The sequence below is a fragment of the Heterodontus francisci genome, chromosome 39 (genome assembly GCF_036365525.1).
Source record: "Heterodontus francisci isolate sHetFra1 chromosome 39, sHetFra1.hap1, whole genome shotgun sequence".
NCBI classification, from domain to species: domain Eukaryota; kingdom Metazoa; phylum Chordata; class Chondrichthyes; order Heterodontiformes; family Heterodontidae; genus Heterodontus; species Heterodontus francisci.
Window position 1 is genome coordinate 40,782,825 of NC_090409.1, and position 18,066 is coordinate 40,800,890.

Sequence of the window (18,066 nt, forward strand, 5' to 3'; positions counted from 1 at the left end):
CTCCCTTGCGGCTCCAAATATGTTTTCAGAAAATGTATAGTTACACAATTTAGTAATTTTTGATTTTCGAGCAAATTTCAAGAAAAATACACTTTTAAAAAAAGCCTTAAGTTTGAAAGTTTGCTGACAGTAAATTCGTTCCCCCGTTCCCCCCCCCCCCTCCTCCCCCCCCCCCACCCCACTTCGCCTGTGACTGCTCAGAGAAGGGAGGGAGAGATTCCCAAAATAGATGGGCAATTGCATCTCGGCAACCCATGACCCTGGGCGATGTTTTATATATCTGTCGTATGTTTGTGTGTGCGTCTTCGTCTCCTCTGTGTGGGTCTGTCTCTGCGTGTGGGTGAGTGTGAGATGCCTTCAGTTCTTCCTGCAGCCTCCGTGCCTCACCCTCACTGGGACCTTCCCGATGCCAAGCGCCTCCGTTTAATGGTGGAAATCGGAGACGGAGGGAGAGAATCGAGACCCCCCCCCCCGGCTCAGAGCGATCTCTGAAGAGCACCGCGGTATCTTCGTCATCGGAGCGTGGCAGGTGGAGAGCTCAGCGGAACCTCTCACCCGAGAGGTGGGACCTCCCACAGTGCGGCACTCCCTCGGTACTGACCCTCCGCCAGCGTAGCCCTCCCTCGGTACTGCACCCCCCCCCCCCACCCCCCCCCCACCCCCTCCGACAGTGCAGTACTGGTATGTAAGTGAGAGAGAACGCAAGCTGAACGAACTGAGTCACAGCCCCCACCGCACTCTGATAGTCAGCTGCCTGTATTATATTGGGATTTACCAAGAGATACAGCGCACGAGACTGTCAGTTCAGTCCCGCTTCTCCACAGGTCACAATTTATATTTCAGTTTTCCCACTTACCGAAACTGTCAATCAAATACTTTCCCCCACAATAAAGCACATCAACCGGCTCTCTCTTTAATGAGCAACAAAATTATCTTTATTATAAACCAAGTTTTAACCAATAAGGAAGTAAACATACGCATGAATTGAAATATTAAAACCCCTTATTCATCCTAGCCCTCACGCACAGAGTTAACCGGGGGGGGGGGGGGGGGAAGGATTTTTGTTCACAGCTATTACAAAGAAATGGAAGGAATTTTTAAAAAAACAGACTCAAGCAAAGGTATGGTATTCCTTTGCTTTGGTGAGGTGTCCCAAAGGCGAATAGCTAGCTGTCAATGGAATATTCCCTAGAACAGTTCTTTCTCAGGCGATGCGAAGATCAGTCTGGGTAGGCTTTCCAAGAGATGCAGCTACAGAAGAATCCAGTCAGGCTTCACAGCAGGTAGGCAGCAATGCATATTTTTCAATTCTCTCACATTTGATACAAAGTTCCTTCGCACAAAGCAACTCCTGCGTTTTTTCAGGCCAAATACCAACAGGCTTATTTTTAACAGTTCGAAATGAAGCTGAAACAATTCAGCAGTAAGCCGCCTGGTACACATAAATTTTGACTTGTCATTCCTTTTGCAAACAATGAAAAATAGAAATGCTCATGGAGCAATATACTCACTAGTAGCATGTCCATCGGAGTCTGAACAAATGATAACCTCCTTTGGCAGTTTGCCAAGTGTTGGAAGGCACATATTGGCACAGGTTAACAAACGAGCAACCGCAACTTGTGTTTTCTTAGGGGCTATAGCACAGTTAAACAACTTTAGGGGCTATAGCACAGTTAAACAACTCAAGGGCGTCTCACGGGAGTGCAGATCTGACCATGAGCTCACGAAAGGAGATATTAGCACAGGTGAGCAAAGGCTTGGCCACAGAGGTAGGTTTTTAAGTTGCGCCTTCGAGTAGGAGAGATGGGTTTCGGGAGGGAGTCATCTTGTTTGAGGGAGCAACGTTAGGCCAGAACGCTGGAAAGAACCCGCTGCCCTTCCTCTGAAAGGCTCTGGCGGGATCACCAATTTCCCGGCGAAGCAGCGGCACGCGAGGCCGGTGAAAGCCGAACGACTGCATATTCCGTCATTTCAGACCCGTGCACGGTCCCGTCGCCCCTGTGCAGCTTGGAGTAGTCGATATCGCAGTAAAGGAGGTTTTCTAACGGCTCCTGCCCTGCATTTCCGGAACGTTCTGGAAGGTTCTGGGAAACCGGCCAATCGGCCGCGGCGTCCCTCGGGGTCTGGAAGGAAAATGAGTCGGGTTTAGCCCGCTGCCCTAGAGATGCGGCCTGCTCCTGGGATACAGACACCCCACCCGACCACCGCGCCTCCCCCCTCCCCCCCTTTCCACCACACCCCCGAGTTTTGGCCCTCCCTGGGATGTGGGTCCAATCTTCGGGATGTTATTGGTGTTCAGATATGGAGCTCAACCAGCCACTGAAGTCCAGACAATCCATCGACATCCATGCTCCAGTGAGGATCTGAGTCCCAATGAGGGACGGACTCTGAGCGTCTAGACCTTCACTGCGGTCTAGGCTCTTGGGGAGATAGCCTGGCCATTCATATACTCACTGGGGTCTAGACTCCCGTTGGGAGATAGGCGCCCTCTTGGGTCGAAACGCTCACTGGGTGTCTAGACGCACATTGGGTGTCTAAGCTATCACTGGGTGTCTAGACGCTCATTAGGAGACGGACACTCTCAGTTTCGAGATATTTACTGGGAGCCAATCCGAGCATCAACCACCACCCTCTGATACCTCACCCATTTTCCGTATGTGGGACTCCCCCCTGCGGGGGAGTATGGTGGGGGTGGGGAGGGAGACCACATCTGGAGTACTGTGTACAGTACTGGTCTCCTTATTTAAGGAAGGATGTAAATGCGTTGGAGGCAGTACAGAGAAGGTTTACTAGACTAAAACCTGGAATGGGCGGGCTGTCTTATGAGGAAAGGTTGGACTGGCTAGGCTTGTATCCGCTGGAATTAAGAAGAGTAAGAGGCAACTTGATTGAAACATATAAGATCCTGAGGGATCTTGACAGGGTGGATGTGGAAAGGATGTTTCCCCCTTGTGGGAGAATCTCGAACTAGGGGTCACTGTTTAAAAATAACATTTAAGACAGAGATGAGGAGAAATGTTTTCTCTCAGGGTCGTGAGTCTTTGCAACTCTCTGCTTCAAAAGGCGGTGGAAGCAGAGTCTTTGAATATTTTTAAGGCAGAGGTAGATAAATTCTTGATAAGTAAGGGGTGGGAATGTGGAATAATCAGTTCAGTCATGAACTTATTGAATGGCGGGGCAGGCTCGAAGGGCCGAGTGGCCTAGTCCTGCTCCTAATTCCTATGTTCGTATGACCCTTGGCTTCTGCCTGTCCCGAGTACCTTAGTGTGAATTAACATTTGTTGTAATTCCCCCTCCCCCCCCCCCCCCCCCCCAACGGAACGATAACTTGCTTCAGCGCACTCCTGTCTGAGCTGGGATCGGCCTGTGTACCTATCCTACTCTCTGTGTGCCTCATTTGTACAATGAGATGCAGATAGCAGTTTCCAGTGAATATCTCTGGCCCTACCTGGAGTTCCAGCCCGCCTCTGGCTGTGGGCGTCCGACCTTGATTCGACCCCATCACTTTCTTACTTCTAGAAAATAAGTAGAAGAAAGCATTGTCAGAGAAACGGTTAGGATCTCTCACCAACCTCCCACAGCCCATTTCCACTCTCCCCCATCATTGACTCTACCCACCCATTCACTCCCCTCCCAAAGCCCATGTCCACTCTCCCCCATCACTGACTCTACCCACCCATTCAATCACCCACAGCCCATGTCCATATTCCTCCATCACTGACTCTACCCACCCATTCACTCCCCTCCCACAGCCCATGTCCACTCTCCCCTATCATTGACTCTCCCCACCCATTCACTCCCCTCCCAAAGCCCATGTCCACTCTCCCCCATCACTGACTCTACCCACCCATTCAATCACCCACAGCCCATGTCCACTCTCCCCCATCACTGACTCTACCCACCCATTCAATCACCCACAGCCCACGTCCACTCTCCCCCATCACTGACTCTACCCACCCATTCACTCTCCTCCCACAGCCCATGTCTACTCTCCCCCATCACTGACTCTACTCACTCATTCACTCCCCTCCCACAGCCCATGTCCACTCTCCCCCATCACTGACTCTACCCACCCATTCACTCTCCTCCCACAACCCATGTGCACTCTTCCCTATCACTGACTCTACCCACCCATTCACTCCCCTCCCGCAGCCCATGCCCTCTCTCCCCTATCACTGACTCTACCCACCCATTCACTCCCCTCCCACAGCCCATGCCCTCTCTCCCCATCACTGACTCTACCCACCCATTCACTCCCCTCCCACAGCCCATGCCCTCTCTCCCCTATCACTGTCTCTACCCACCCATTCACTCTCCTCCCACAGCCCATGTCCACTCTTCCCCATCACTGACTCTACCCACCCATTCACTCCCTTCCCACAGCCCATGTGTACACAATCATGGATTGTATCCCACCCATACTTGGGCGTGCATGTCCACTGATCCCTGAAGGTGGCTGGACAAGTAGACAAGGTGGTCAAGAAGGCATATGGGATGCTTTCCTTTAGTGGCCGAGGCACAGAACACATGAGCAGGGAGGTTATGACGGAACTGTATAAAACGGTAGTTAGACCGCAACTAAAGGACTGCCGAGAGTTCTGGTCACCGCATTACAGGAAGGATGTGACTGCACTGGAGAGGATACAGAGGAGATTTACAGAGACTGTTGCCGGGCATGGAGAATTTTTGCTATGGGGAAAGATTGGATAGGCCGGGCTTGCTATCTTTGGAACGGGGAGGCTGAGGGACGAATTAGTTGAGGTGTGTAAAACAGAGTGGGTAGGAAGAACCTATTTCTGTTAGCAGAGAGGCTGATAACCAGGTGGCAGTGAGTTTGAGTAATTGGTAGAAGGATTAAAGGGGAGTTGAGTAGATTTTTCACCCAGAGGGTGGCGGGGTCTGGAACTCACTGCCTGAAAGGGTGGGAGAGGCTGAACCCCCCCCTCACATTTGGAAATAAAAAACACAGCGGCAGCAACCCTGAAGATATTGGCCAACCCGCTCCTCCTGCAAAGGTTTCCTCACAGCTCACAGCAGACGTTGTGTAACTCCAGATGCACTTCAGTCAGGGGACTTACGTGACGATCAGCAGGCACGCACAGGAACTAACGGCAGCCGCAACCAGTGCCCCACACAATCCCCCGATGATGCCAATCCACAAAGGTTCGAGCGGATCTAAAGGGCGGGTTTGACAGTCAGTGAGATTACTGGTTCCAGTTAGGCGACATTCTCGCACTCTTCATCTTTGCCCCTCCTGAGATCACTGAACACCCCTCAGATATTCACCCAACATTAGATCGTGGTATCTGTCCTGGGAGTGTTTGATGGGGGACAGTGTAGAGGGAGCTTTACTCTGTATCTAACCCCCATGCTGTACCTGTCCTGGGAGTGTTTGATGGGGGACAGTGTAGAGGGAGCTTTACTCTGTATCTAACCACCATGCTGTACCTGTCCTGGGAGTGTTTGATGGGGGACAGTGTAGAGGGAGCTTTACTCTGTATCTAACCCCCGTGCTGTACCTGTCCTGGGGAGTGCGTGCCGAACATGGAATGTGTTCCATTCCACACGATCCCAAGCCTCCCAGAAAGGCCCTAACGCCGTAAAGGATCCCATGTATGGTGGGATGAGCAGGGTGAACTCTTACCTTTTGAACATAGGTGAAATTTCAAACGCCCTTCTCCATGGCGGTTTCTCCCAACACACAGTGCGTTAAATTCCCCGTGTCTCCTTTTCACTGTCAGGGTGCTCCTGGTTACGTGGCCCCTGACCCCTGTAGAAACTTTGACCTCTGCTCCCGTGTGGTCGCTTCCAATAGTCTCGCCCTGAACCTGCCAGGTGATGTGGGTTGATGGGTTGCCAGTGACCACGCAGATGCACACAATCTCCGCTCCCCTTGTACAGTTCGAGTGCGGTATAACCTCGGGTTCATCTGTGAATAAGTTAAGTCGCAATCTCTTTGGTTACCAGTTACTACTGTCACAAAAATACTTAAATTGCAGAAACAGATCCGTTGCGGAAGGCCGAAGATTTCATTGAGGAGGGACTTTGTTTCTCTTGTTGTTGAAGGTTCACTGAAAGGACATTGAGTGATCTTCTTTGAAAACAAACCTTCACTGGAAGTCACATGCCTTGAGCTCAATAAACGACAGAAACCTTGGTGACTTGGGGGAGGTGTTTACCGAGAAGTGGCATGTCAAGGCTTATGAGGATCAGGAGTTGGTTTCCTTTCTGAGATATTGTTTTGGTTCAGTTGGGGTCTGGACCGTGCTGAAAAGCAGTTGGTGTTGAGGCCTGCAGAGAAGAACCCCCCCCCCCCCCCCCTCCCAGCCAGCTCATCTTTCCTGCACTTCTCTAAGAGACCCCGTGAAATCCGGTGTTTCAGCCCCGCTTTCTCCAGCTCTTAGGAAAATCCCTGCACATCCATGCGTGTGAGCTAAAACCCCTGATGCCGCATTTCTCCTGAGATGCTCCTGGAGGGCCTGCCAGACTAATTCTCGACGCCACCGGAAAAAGAACTGCTTCTGAAAAGAACCCAGTGACCCATCAACGTGTACTTGGATGCCAGGCTGTATGCCATTTCTGGCAAACAACATATCGCATCTTTTTTCTTCAAGAATTAACAATTATTTGTCCAAAGTATTCTTTTTTTTTAGTAAAAGAGCGAGGTCATAACACGACATTCGCTGAAGATCAAGGTGATCACGACACAATTCAATATCGCCTTTCACAACCTCAGGGAAGTCCCAAATCCCCTCACAGCCAATAAAGTGCCCACTGTTGTAGGAAACGCAGCAGCCAATTTGCGCACAGCAAGATCCCACAAACAGCAATGTGATAATGACCCAGATAATCTGTTTTTTTTTAATGATGTTGGTTGAGGGATACATATTGGCCCCAGGACATTGGGGAGAACTCCCCCGCCCCCCCACCTCCTGCTCTTCTTCCAAATAGTGGCCGTGGGATCTTTTACACCCACCTGAGAGGGCAGACGGGGGCCTCGGTTTAAGGTCTCATCTGAAAGACAGCACCTCCAACAGTGCAGCACTCCCTCAGTACTGACCCTCCGACAGTGCAGCACTCCCTCAGTACTGACCCTCTGACAGTGCGGCGCTCCCTCAGTACTGACCCTCCGACAGTGCGGCGCTCCCTCAGTACTGACCCTCTGACAGTGCAGCACTCCCTCAGTACTGACCCTCCGACACTGCGGCACTCCCTCAGTACTGGCACCGGGATTGTTGTCCGGAACTTGCCCTCCGCTCTCTGAAGATCAGATCCAAACCTCGCGTTTTGTTTCCACAATGAATAATTCTTGCAAGTCACTACCACAGAGTGTGGTGAGAATGTGGAACTCGCTCCCACAGGGAGTGGTTGAGGTGAGTAGTATCGATGCATTTAAGGGGGAAGCTGGATAAACACACGAGGGAGAAAGGAATAGAAGGATATGGTGATAGGGTGAGATGGAGAGGGGGTGGGAGGAGGCTCGTGTGGGGCAGAAACACCAGCACGGGAGCAGATGGGCCGAATGGACTGTATCTGGGCTGTAGATTCAGTGCAATTCCTTTGAGTTTGGTCCTGGGGCAGAGCTCGTGTTGTACAGAAGGGTTGGAACTACACCAGGGTTAATCGGAGCCAGAATCATGTCCTGTGACTAGCTCTGATCACTTAAGCCAGTCGGAGCTGGTCTGAGATACTGTTTCCCCCCAAAACTTCCCCCTCTCGCGTTTTAAACCTGCAGTTCCATCTCTCCCATTAATTGACCTGGCTTCCAGTATAACCTCGAGGGGTGGAATGGCCTCTTTCTGCGCATTAATGAGGCTAGGACTTGGGAGCCAGGTGGAGGGGTGTCTGTGCCGTGGGCAACAGGGTTTTTCCCTGTCTGGAACTCACAGTAACTTCACCACAGCCATCTTGTACACAGCAAGATCCCATCATCAGTACACAAACAGAGTGATGAGATAATTTGTTCCTGCATTGACGGTGCTTTCGGTGGAATATATGTCCAAGATGACTGCTGCACCCCGACCCCCTCCCAGCACCGCAGCATCAACCACCCGCATTTGTATAGCAACTGCAGCATCCGAAAATATCACCCGGTGCTTCAGAGGAGCGTACATAAGGCAGGAGTTTGACCCCGTGCCACATCAGGAGATATTAGGGACTGGCGACCAAAAGCTCGGTCAAAGAGTTCAGTTTTTAAGGAGCGTCTGAAAGGAGGAGAGAGAGAGAGAGGCGGAGAGGTTTAGGGAGAGAATTCCAGAGTTTAGGCCCCCAGGCAGCTGAAGGCACGGCCACCAATGGTGGAGCGATGGGAATCGGGGGATGGGCGAGAGGCCGGAATTGGAGGGAGCGCAGAGATCTCGGAGGGTTGCAGGGGCCGGAGGAGGTTACAGAGATAGGGAGGGTTGTAGGGACTGGAGGAGGTTACAGAGATAGGGAGGGTTGTAGGGGCTGGAGGAGGTTACAGAGATAGGGAGGGTTGTAGGGGCTGGAGGAGGTTACAGAGATAGGGAGGGTTGTAGGGGCTGGAGGAGGTTACAGAGATAGGGAGGGTTGTAGGGCTGGAGGAGGTTACAGAGATAGGGAGGTTGTAGGGACTGGTGGAGGCTACAGAGATAGGGAGGGTTGTAGGGCTGGATGAAGTTACAGAGATAGGGAGGGTTGTAGGGGCTGGAGAAGGTTACAGAGATAGGGAGGGGTGCAGGGCTGGAGGAGGTTACCGAGATAGGGAGTGTGGGTGAGGAGGCCATGGAGGGATTTGAAAAGGAGGGTGTGAATTTGAAAATGGAGGTGTTGCCGGACTGGGAGCTCAGTGTCGGTCAACGAGTTACAGGAGGTGATGGGTGAACGGGACTCTGTGCGAGATAGGAAACCGAGGGCGGGAGGCAGCAGAGTTTGGGATGAGATGAAGTTTATGGAGAGTGGAATGTGGGAGATCGGGGCAGGTGATCATTGAACACGCAGGAAGAAACACAAACTATCTCTGCTCACGTCTGATATCCCTCTTCCATTTCACAGGAAACACTTACACTCAGCGCTGATAAACAGCCCGGGCGAGTTACTGGAACCCAGGGCGTTCTGGGCTCTGCAGTAGAACCAGGCATCGTCGTCCCGCGTTACAGGGCCCAGGTTAATGGTCTCTGCGCTTGCCATGACCTCAGTCCGATTGCTTCGATCCGTCCGGAACCAGCTGTAGTTGGTGACGGGTGGGTTGCTTCTGCTGCTACAGGTTAATGTGACGTTATCGCCCTCCCTTATCCCGTGCTGGGCCCCTCTCACCCTCACTGTGGTCTCCTTGGGAGAATCTGAAAGGAAACAGAAGTAGATCATCCAGAGATTATCCTGCATTAAACCCAGGCACCTCCCCTCCTCCAGAATGGTGCACAGTGCTCCACGTGTGGTCCAACCAAGGGATATGGAGACCGGAACTGTGCACAGTGCTCCAAGTGTGGTCCAACCAAGGTACATGGAGACCGGAAATGTGCACAGTGCTCCGAGTGTGATCCAACCAAGGTATATGGAGACCGGAACTGTACACAGTGCTCCAAGTGTGGTCCAACCAAGGTACATGGAGACCGGAACTGTACACAGCGCTCCGAGTGTGATCCAACCAAGGTATATGGAGACTGGAACTGTGCACAGTGCTCCACGTGTGGTCCAACCAAGGGAAATGGAGACCGGAACTGTGCACAGTGCTCCGAGTGTGGTCTAACCAAGGTATATGGAGACCGGAACTGCGCACAGTGCTCCCAGTGTGGTCCAACCAAGGGAAATGGAGACCGGAACTGTGCACAGTGCTCCAAGTGTGGTCCAACCAAGGTATATGGAGACTGGAACTGTGCACAGTGCTCCGAGTGTGGTCTAACCAAGGTATATGGAGATCGGAACTGTGCACAGTGCTCCGAGTGTGGTCTAACCAAGGAATATAAAGACCGGAACTTTGCACAGTGCTCCAAGTGTGGTCTAACCAAGGTATATGGAAAACGATACTGTGCACAGTGCTCCACGTGTGGTCCAACCAAGGTATAAGGAGACAGGAACTGTGCACAGTGCTCCGAGTGTGGTCTAACCAAGGTATATGGAGACCGGAACTGTGCACAGTGCTCCCAGTGTGGTCTAACCAAGGGATATGGAGACTGGAACTGTGCACAGTGCTCCGAGTGTGGTCTAACCAAGGTATATGGAGACTGGAACTGTGCACAGTGCTCCCAGTGTGGTCTAACCAAGGGATATGGAGACCGGAACTGTGCACAGTGCTCCGGGTGTGGTCTAACCAAGGTATATGGAGACCGGACCTGTGCACAGTGCTCCGGGTGTGGTCCAACTAAGGGATATGGAGACCGGAACTGTGCACAGTGCTCCGAGTGCGGTCTAATCAAGGTATATGGAAACCGATACTGTACACAGTGCTCCACGTGTGGTCCAACAAAGGTACAAGGAGACCGGAACTGTGCACAGTGCTCCGGGTGTGGTCTAACCAAGGTATCTGGAGACTGGAACTGTGCACAGCGCTCCAAGTGTGGTTTAACCAAGGGATATGGAGACTGGAACTGTGCACAGTGCTCTGAGTGCGGTCTAACCAAGGTATATGGAGACTGGAATGGTGCACAGTGCTCCAAGTGTGGTTTAACCAAGGGATATGGAGACTGGAACTGTGCACAGAGCTCCGAGTGTGGTCTAACCAAGGTATATGGAGACCGGAACTGTGCACAGTGCTCCGAGTGTGGTCTAACCAAGATATATGGAGACCGGAACTGTGCACAGTGCTCCGAGTGTGGTCTAACCAAGGTATATGGAGACCGGAACTGTGCACAGTGCTCCGAGTGTGGTCTAACCAAGGTATACGGTGACCGGAACTGTGCACAGTGCTCCGAGTGTGGTCTAACCAAGGTATATGGAGACCGGAACTGTGCACAGTGCTCCGAGTGTGGTCTAACCAAGGTATATGGAGACCGGAACTGTACACAGTGCTCTGAGTGTGGTCTAACCAAGGTATATGGAGACTGGAACTGTGCAGAGTGCTCCAAGAGTGGTCTAACCAAGGTATATGGAGACCGGAACTGTGCAGAGTGCTCCAAGTGTGGTCTAACCAAGGGATATGGAGACTGGAACTGTGCACAGTGCTCCAAGTGTGGTCTAACCAAGGGATATGGAGACTGGAACTGTGCACAGTGCTCCAAGTGTGGTCTAACCGAGGGATATGGAGACCGGAACTGTGCACAGCGCTCCGAGTGTGGTCGAACCAAGGTATATGGAGACTGGAACTGTGCACAGTGCTCCGAGTGTAGTCTAACCAAGGTATATGGAGACTGGAACTGTGCACAGTGCTCCAAGTGTGGTCTAACCAAAGTATATGGAGACTGGAACTGTGCACAGTGCTCCGAGTGTGGTCTAACCAAGGTATATGGAGACTGGAACTGTGCACAGTGCTCCGAGTGTGGTCTAACCAAGGTATATGGAGACTGGAACTGTACACAGTGCTCTGAGTGCGGTCTAACCAAGGTATATGGAGACTGGAACTGTGCACAGTGCTCCGAGTGTGGTCTAACCAAGGTATATGGAGACTGGAACTGTTCACAGTGCTCCGAGTGTGGTCTAACCAAGGTATATGGAGACTGGAACTGTGCACAGTGCTCCGAGTGTGGTCTAACCGAGGTATATGGAGACCGGAACTGTGCACAGTGCTCCGAGTTTGGTCTAACCAAGGTATATGGAGACTGGAACTGTACACAGTGCTCCAAGTGTGGTCTAACCAAGGTATATGGAGATCGGAACTGTGCACAGTGCTCCAAGTGTGGTCTAACCGAGGTATATGGAGACTGGAACTGTGCACAGTGCTCCGAGTGTGGTCGAACCAAGGTATATGGAGACTGGAACTGTGCACAGTGCTCCGAGTGTGGTCTAACCAAGGGATATGGAGACTGGAACTGTGCACAGTGCTCCAAGTGTGGTCTAACCAAGGTATATGGAGACTGGAACTGTGCACAGTGCTCCGAGTGTGGTCTAACCAAGGTATATGGAGACTGGAACTGTACACAGTGCTCCGAGTGTGGTCTAACCAAGGTATATGGAGACCGTAACTGTGCACAGTGCCCCAAGTGTGGTCTAACTGAGGTATATGGAGACCGGAACTGTGCACAGTGCTCCAAGTGTGGTCTAACCGAGGTATATGGAGACCGGAACTGTGCACAGTGCTCCGAGTGTGGTCTAACCAAGGTATATGGAGATCGTAACTGTGCACTGTGCTCCAAGTGTGGTCTAACCGAGGTATATGGAGACCGGAACTGTGCACAGTGCTCCGAGTGTGGTCTAACCAAGGTATATGGAGACTGGAACTGTACACAGTTCTCCGAGTGTGGTCTAACCAAGGTATATGGAGATCGAAACTGTGCACAGTGCTCCAGGTGTCGTCTAACCAAGGTATATGGAGACCGGAACTGTGCACAGTGCTCCAAGTGTGGTCTAACCGAGGTATATGGAGACCGGAACTGTGCACAGTGCTCCGAGTGTGGTCTAACCAAGGTATATGGAGACTGGAACTGTACACAGTGCTCCAAGTGTGGTCTAACCGAGGTATATGGAGACCGGAACTGTGCACAGTGCTCTGAGTGTGGTCTAACCAAGGTATATGGAGACTGGAGCTGTGCACAGTGCTCCGAGTGTGGTCTAACCGAGGTATATGGAGACTGGAACTGTGCACAGTGCTCCGAGTGTGGTCTAACCAAGGTATATGGAGACTGGAACTGTGCACAGTGCTCCCAGTGTGGTCTAACCGAGGGATATGGAGACCGGAACTGTGCACTGTGCTCCGAGTGTGGTCTAACCAAGGTATATGGAGACTGGAACTGTGCACAGTGCTCCCAGTGTGGTCTAACCGAGGGATATGGAGACCGGAACTGTGCACTGTGCTCCGAGTGTTGTCTAACCAAGGTATATGGAGACTGGAACTGTGCACAGTGCTCCGAGTGTGGTCTAACCGAGGTATATGGAGACTGGAACTGTGTACAGTGCTCCCAGTGTGGTCTAACCGAGGGATATGGAGACCGGAACTGTGCACTGTGCTCCGAGTGTGGTCTAACCGAGGTATATGGAGACTGGAACTGTGCACAGTGCTCCCAGTGTGGTCTAACCGAGGGATATGGAGACCGGAACTGTGCACTGTGCTCCGAGTGTGGTCTAACCAAGGTATATGGAGACTGGAACTGTGCACAGTGCTCCGAGTGTGGTCTAACCGAGGTATATGGAGACTGGAACTGTGCACAGTGCTCCCAGTGTGGTCTAACCGAGGGATATGGAGACCGGAACTGTGCACTGTGCTCCGAGTGTGGTCTAACCGAGGTATATGGAGACTGGAACTGTGCACAGTGCTCCCAGTGTGGTCTAACCGAGGGATATGGAGACCGGAACTGTGCACTGTGCTCCGAGTGTGGTCTAACCAAGGTATATGGAGACTGGAACTGTGCACAGTGCTCCCAGTGTGGTCTAACCGAGGGATATGGAGACCGGAACTGTGCACTGTGCTCCGAGTGTGGTCTAACCAAGGGATATGGAGACCGGAACTGTGCACTGTGCTCCGAGTGTTGTCTAACCAAGGGATATGGAGACCGGAACTGTGCACTGTGCTCCGAGTGTGATCTAACCAAGGTATATGGAGACCAGAACTGTGCACAGTGCTCCCAGTGTGATCTAACTAAGCTAATCAATTCCATCCCTCTGGATAGGAACCCCTGTTTTTTTTTTTGGCCTTATTGATGTTACATTGCTGATTTTAATGTTTCATGTGTCAGTACTTCCAGACCCCTCTACCCTGTGTGGACTCCTGTTGGCCCAGGAGTAGATGGTTTTCTGATTACTCTTCCCAAAATCCACCAGGTTAACCCTCGGAATTCAAACACTCACACAAAACGGTGATGTTCACAGACTTTGTGCTCGTGCCGTGCTTGTTCATTGCTCTGCACTGATACACTCCCTCATCCTGAAGTGTCAGAGAATGGAGGAACAGCCACACCTCGTTTGCAGACAGGGACCTGTTCAGAGTGGCGTCGTCTCGGACCCAGGTCACGTTCGAGTTCGGGCGACTCTCCACAGAGCATCGCAGAGCGATTGTGCTGCCTTGGGGGGCTGGCTCCAAATCTCTGTCACTGCGGGAGATCCGCGGATCCCTCGGGGAATCTGGCGAGTGGAAGGTTACAGGTTAGGGGCTGGTTTGGGAATCTCCGAGATCTCTGCCCTCCCCCCCACCCAATTCCGGCCTCCCGCCCGTCCCCCGATCCCCATCGCTCCACCATTGGCGGCCGTGCCTTCAGCCGCCTGGGGGCCCTAAGCTCCGGAATTCCCTCCCTAAACATCTCCGCCTCTCTCTCTCTCCTCCTTTAAGACGCTCCTTAAAAAACCGACCTCTCCGACCGAGCTTTTGGTCGCCGGTCCCTGATATCTCCTGATGTGGCTCGGGGGTCAAATTGTGTCACATTTACACTCCTCTGAAGCACCCTGGGACGTTTTATCATGTTAAAGGTGCTATATAAATGCACATTGAATCACTGACAACATTATCTGTATTCAGTGCTTATCTTCATTCCCCTTAATCCCCTCACCCAGTAAAAATCCATCAATCTCAGGTGTGAAATTTCCAATTGACCCCCGGCCTCGACAGCTTTTTTGGGGGGGAGCGAGTTCCAGATTCCCACTCCCCTTTGTGTGAAGAAGTGCTTCCTGACATCACTCCCTGAACGGCCTGGCTCTGATTTTAAGGTTCTGCCCCCTTGTTCTGGACTCCCCGCTCCCCCCACCAGAGGAAATAGTTTCTCTCTATCGAACCCTATCCCAGTCAAACCAGGTGGGATTGCGGGATATGGAGAGAAGGTGGGGAATGAGGATATGGAGAGAAGGTGGGGATTGAGGATATGGAGAGAAGGTGGGGATTGAGGGATATGGAGAGAACATGGGGAATGAGGATATGGAGAGAAGGTGGGGAATGAGGATATGGAGAGAAGGTGGGGAATGAGGATATGGAGAGAAGGTGGGGAATGAGGATATGGAGAGAAGGTGGGGATTGAGGGATATGGAGAGAACATGGGGAATGAGGGATATGGAGAGAAGGTGGGGAATGAGGGATATGGAGAGAAGGTGGGGAATGAGGGATATGGAGAGAAGGTGGGGATTGAGGATATGGAGAGAAGGTGGGGAATGAGGATATGGAGAGAATGTGGGGAATGAGGATATGGAGAGAATGTGGGGATTGAGGATATGGAGAGAAGGTGGGGATTGAGGATATGGAGAGAAGGTGGGGAATGAGGATATGGAGAGAATGTGGGGAATGAGGATATGGAGAGAATGTGGGGAATGAGGATATGGAGAGAATGTGGGGATTGAGGATATGGAGAGAAGGTGGGGATTGAGGATATGGAGAGAAGGTGGGGAATGAGGATATGGAGAGAATGTGGGGATTGAGGATATGGAGAGAAGGTGGGGAATGAGGATATGGAGAGAATGTGGGGAATGAGGATATGGAGAGAATGTGGGGATTGAGGATATGGAGAGAAGGTGGGGATTGAGGATATGGAGAGAACATGGGGAATGAGGATATGGAGAGAAGGTGGGGATTGAGGGATATGGAGAGAAGGTGGGGATTGAGGATATGGAGGGAAGGTGGGGATTGAGATATATGTGGAGAAGGTGGGGAATGAGGATATGGAGAGAAGGTGGGGATTGAGGGATATGGAGAGAACATGGGGAATGAGGGATATGGAGAGAAGGTGGGGAATGAGGGATATGGAGAGAAGGTGGGGATTGAGGATATGGAGAGAAGGTGGGGAATGAGGATATGGAGAGAATGTGGGGATTGAGGATATGGAGAGAAGGTGGGGATTGAGGATATGGAGAGAACGTGGGGAATGAGGATATGGAGAGGTGGGGATTGAGGGATATGGAGAGAAGGTGGGGAATGAGGATATGGAGAGAATGTGGGGATTGAGGATATGGAGAGAAGGTGGGGATTGAGATATATGGGGAGAAGGTGGGGAATGAGGGATATGGAGAGAAGATGGGGATTGAGGGATATGGAGAGAAGGTGGGGATTGAGGATATGGAGGGAAGGTGGGGATTGAGGATATGGAGAGAAGGTGGGGATTGAGGATATGGAGAGAAGGTGGGGATTGAGGGATATGGAGAGAACATGGGGAATGAGGATATGGAGAGAAGGTGGGGATTGAGGATATGGAGAGAACGTGGGGAATGAGGATATAGAGAGAAGGTGGGGATTGAGGGATATGGAGAGAAGGTGGGGAATGAGGATATGGAGAGAATGTGGGGAATGAGGATATGGAGAGAATGTGGGGAATGAGGATATGGAGAGAAGGTGGGGATTGAGATATATGGGGAGAAGGTGGGGAATGAGGATATGGAGAGAAGGTGGGGATTGAGGATATGGAGAGAAGGTGGGGAATGAGGATATGGAGAGAACATGGGGAATGAGGATATGGAGAGAAGGTGGGGATTGAGGATATGGAGAGAACGTGGGGAATGAGGATATAGAGAGAAGGTGGGGATTGAGGGATATGGAGAGAAGGTGGGGAATGAGGATATGGAGAGAAGGTGGGGAATGAGGATATGGAGAGAATGTGGGGAATGAGGATATGGAGAGAATGTGGGGATTGAGGATATGGAGAGAAGGTGGGGATTGAGGATATGGAGAGAACGTGGGGAATGAGGATATGGAGAGAAGGTGGGGATTGAGGATATGGAGAGAAGGTGGGGATTGAGATATATGGGGAGAAGGTGGGGAATGAGGATATGGAGAGAAGGTGGGGATTGAGGGATATGGAGAGAAGGTGGGGAATGAGGATATGGAGAGAAGGTGGGGATTGAGGATATGGAGAGAAGGTGGGGATTGAGATATATGGGGAGAAGGTGGGGAATGAGGATATGGAGAGAAGGTGGGGATTGAGGGATATGGAGAGAAGGTGGGGAATGAGGATATGGAGAGAATGTGGGGAATGAGGATATGGAGAGAATGTGGGGATTGAGGATATGGAGAGAAGGTGGGGATTGAGGATATGGAGAGAACGTGGGGAATGAGGATATGGAGAGAAGGTGGGGAATGAGGATATGGAGAGAAGGTGGGGATTGAGGATATGGAGAGAATGTGGGGATTGAGGATATGGAGAGAAGGTGGGGATTGAGGATATGGAGAGAAGGTGGGGATTGAGGATATGGAGAGAATGTGGGGAATGAGGATATGGAGAGAATGTGGGGATTGAGGATATGGAGAGAAGGTGGGGATTGAGGATATGGAGAGAACGTGGGGAATGAGGATATGGAGAGAAGGTGGGGATTGAGGATATGGAGAGAAGGTGGGGAATGAGGATATGGAGAGAAGGTGGGGAATGAGGGATATGGAGAGAAGGTGGGGATTGAGGGATATGGAGAGAAGGTGGGGATTGAGGATATGGAGGGAAGGTGGGGAATGAGGGATATGGAGGGAAGGTGGGGATTGAGGATATGGAGAGAAGGTGGGGAATGAGGATATGGAGAGAAGGTGGGGAATGAGGATATGGAGGGAAGGTGGGGAATGAGGGATATGGAGAGAAGATGGGGATTGAGGATATGGAGGGAAGGTGGGGAATGAGGGATATGGAGAGAAGATGGGGATTGAGGGATATGGAGGGAAGGTGGGGATTGAGGATATGGAGGGAAGGTGGGGATTGAGTATATGGAGAGAAGGTGGGGAATGAGGATATGGAGAGAAGGTGGGGAATGAGGATATGGAGAGAATGTGGGGATTGAGGATATGGAGAGAAGGTGGGGATTGAGGATATGGAGAGAACATGGGGAATGAGGATATGGAGAGAAGGTGGGGATTGAGGGATATGGAGAGAAGGTGGGGAATGAGGATATGGAGAGAAGGTGGGGAATGAGGATATGGAGAGAATGTGGGGAATGAGGATATGGAGAGAATGTGGGGATTGAGGATATGGAGAGAAGGTGGGGATTGAGGATATGGAGAGAACGTGGGGAATGAGGATATGGAGAGAAGGTGGGGAATGAGGGATATGGAGAGAACGTGGGGAA

General features: G+C 51.5%; 1 protein-coding gene across 1 annotated transcript in view; it reads right to left on the reverse strand.

Moving 5' to 3' along the window:
- Positions 1-14,178, reverse strand: part of LOC137352776 (myelin-associated glycoprotein-like) — a 51,373-nt gene extending 37,195 nt beyond the window's left edge. Inside the window, exons 1-2 of the mRNA XM_068018582.1 lie at positions 13,897-14,178; positions 9,027-9,302 (exon numbers count right to left, since the gene is read on the reverse strand). Coding sequence (XP_067874683.1) covers positions 9,027-9,302; positions 13,897-13,945 — 325 coding nt within the window. The 5' untranslated portion in view covers positions 13,946-14,178. The remainder of the gene's footprint in view (positions 1-9,026; positions 9,303-13,896) is intronic.
- Between the last annotated feature and the right edge of the window lie 3,888 nt (positions 14,179-18,066).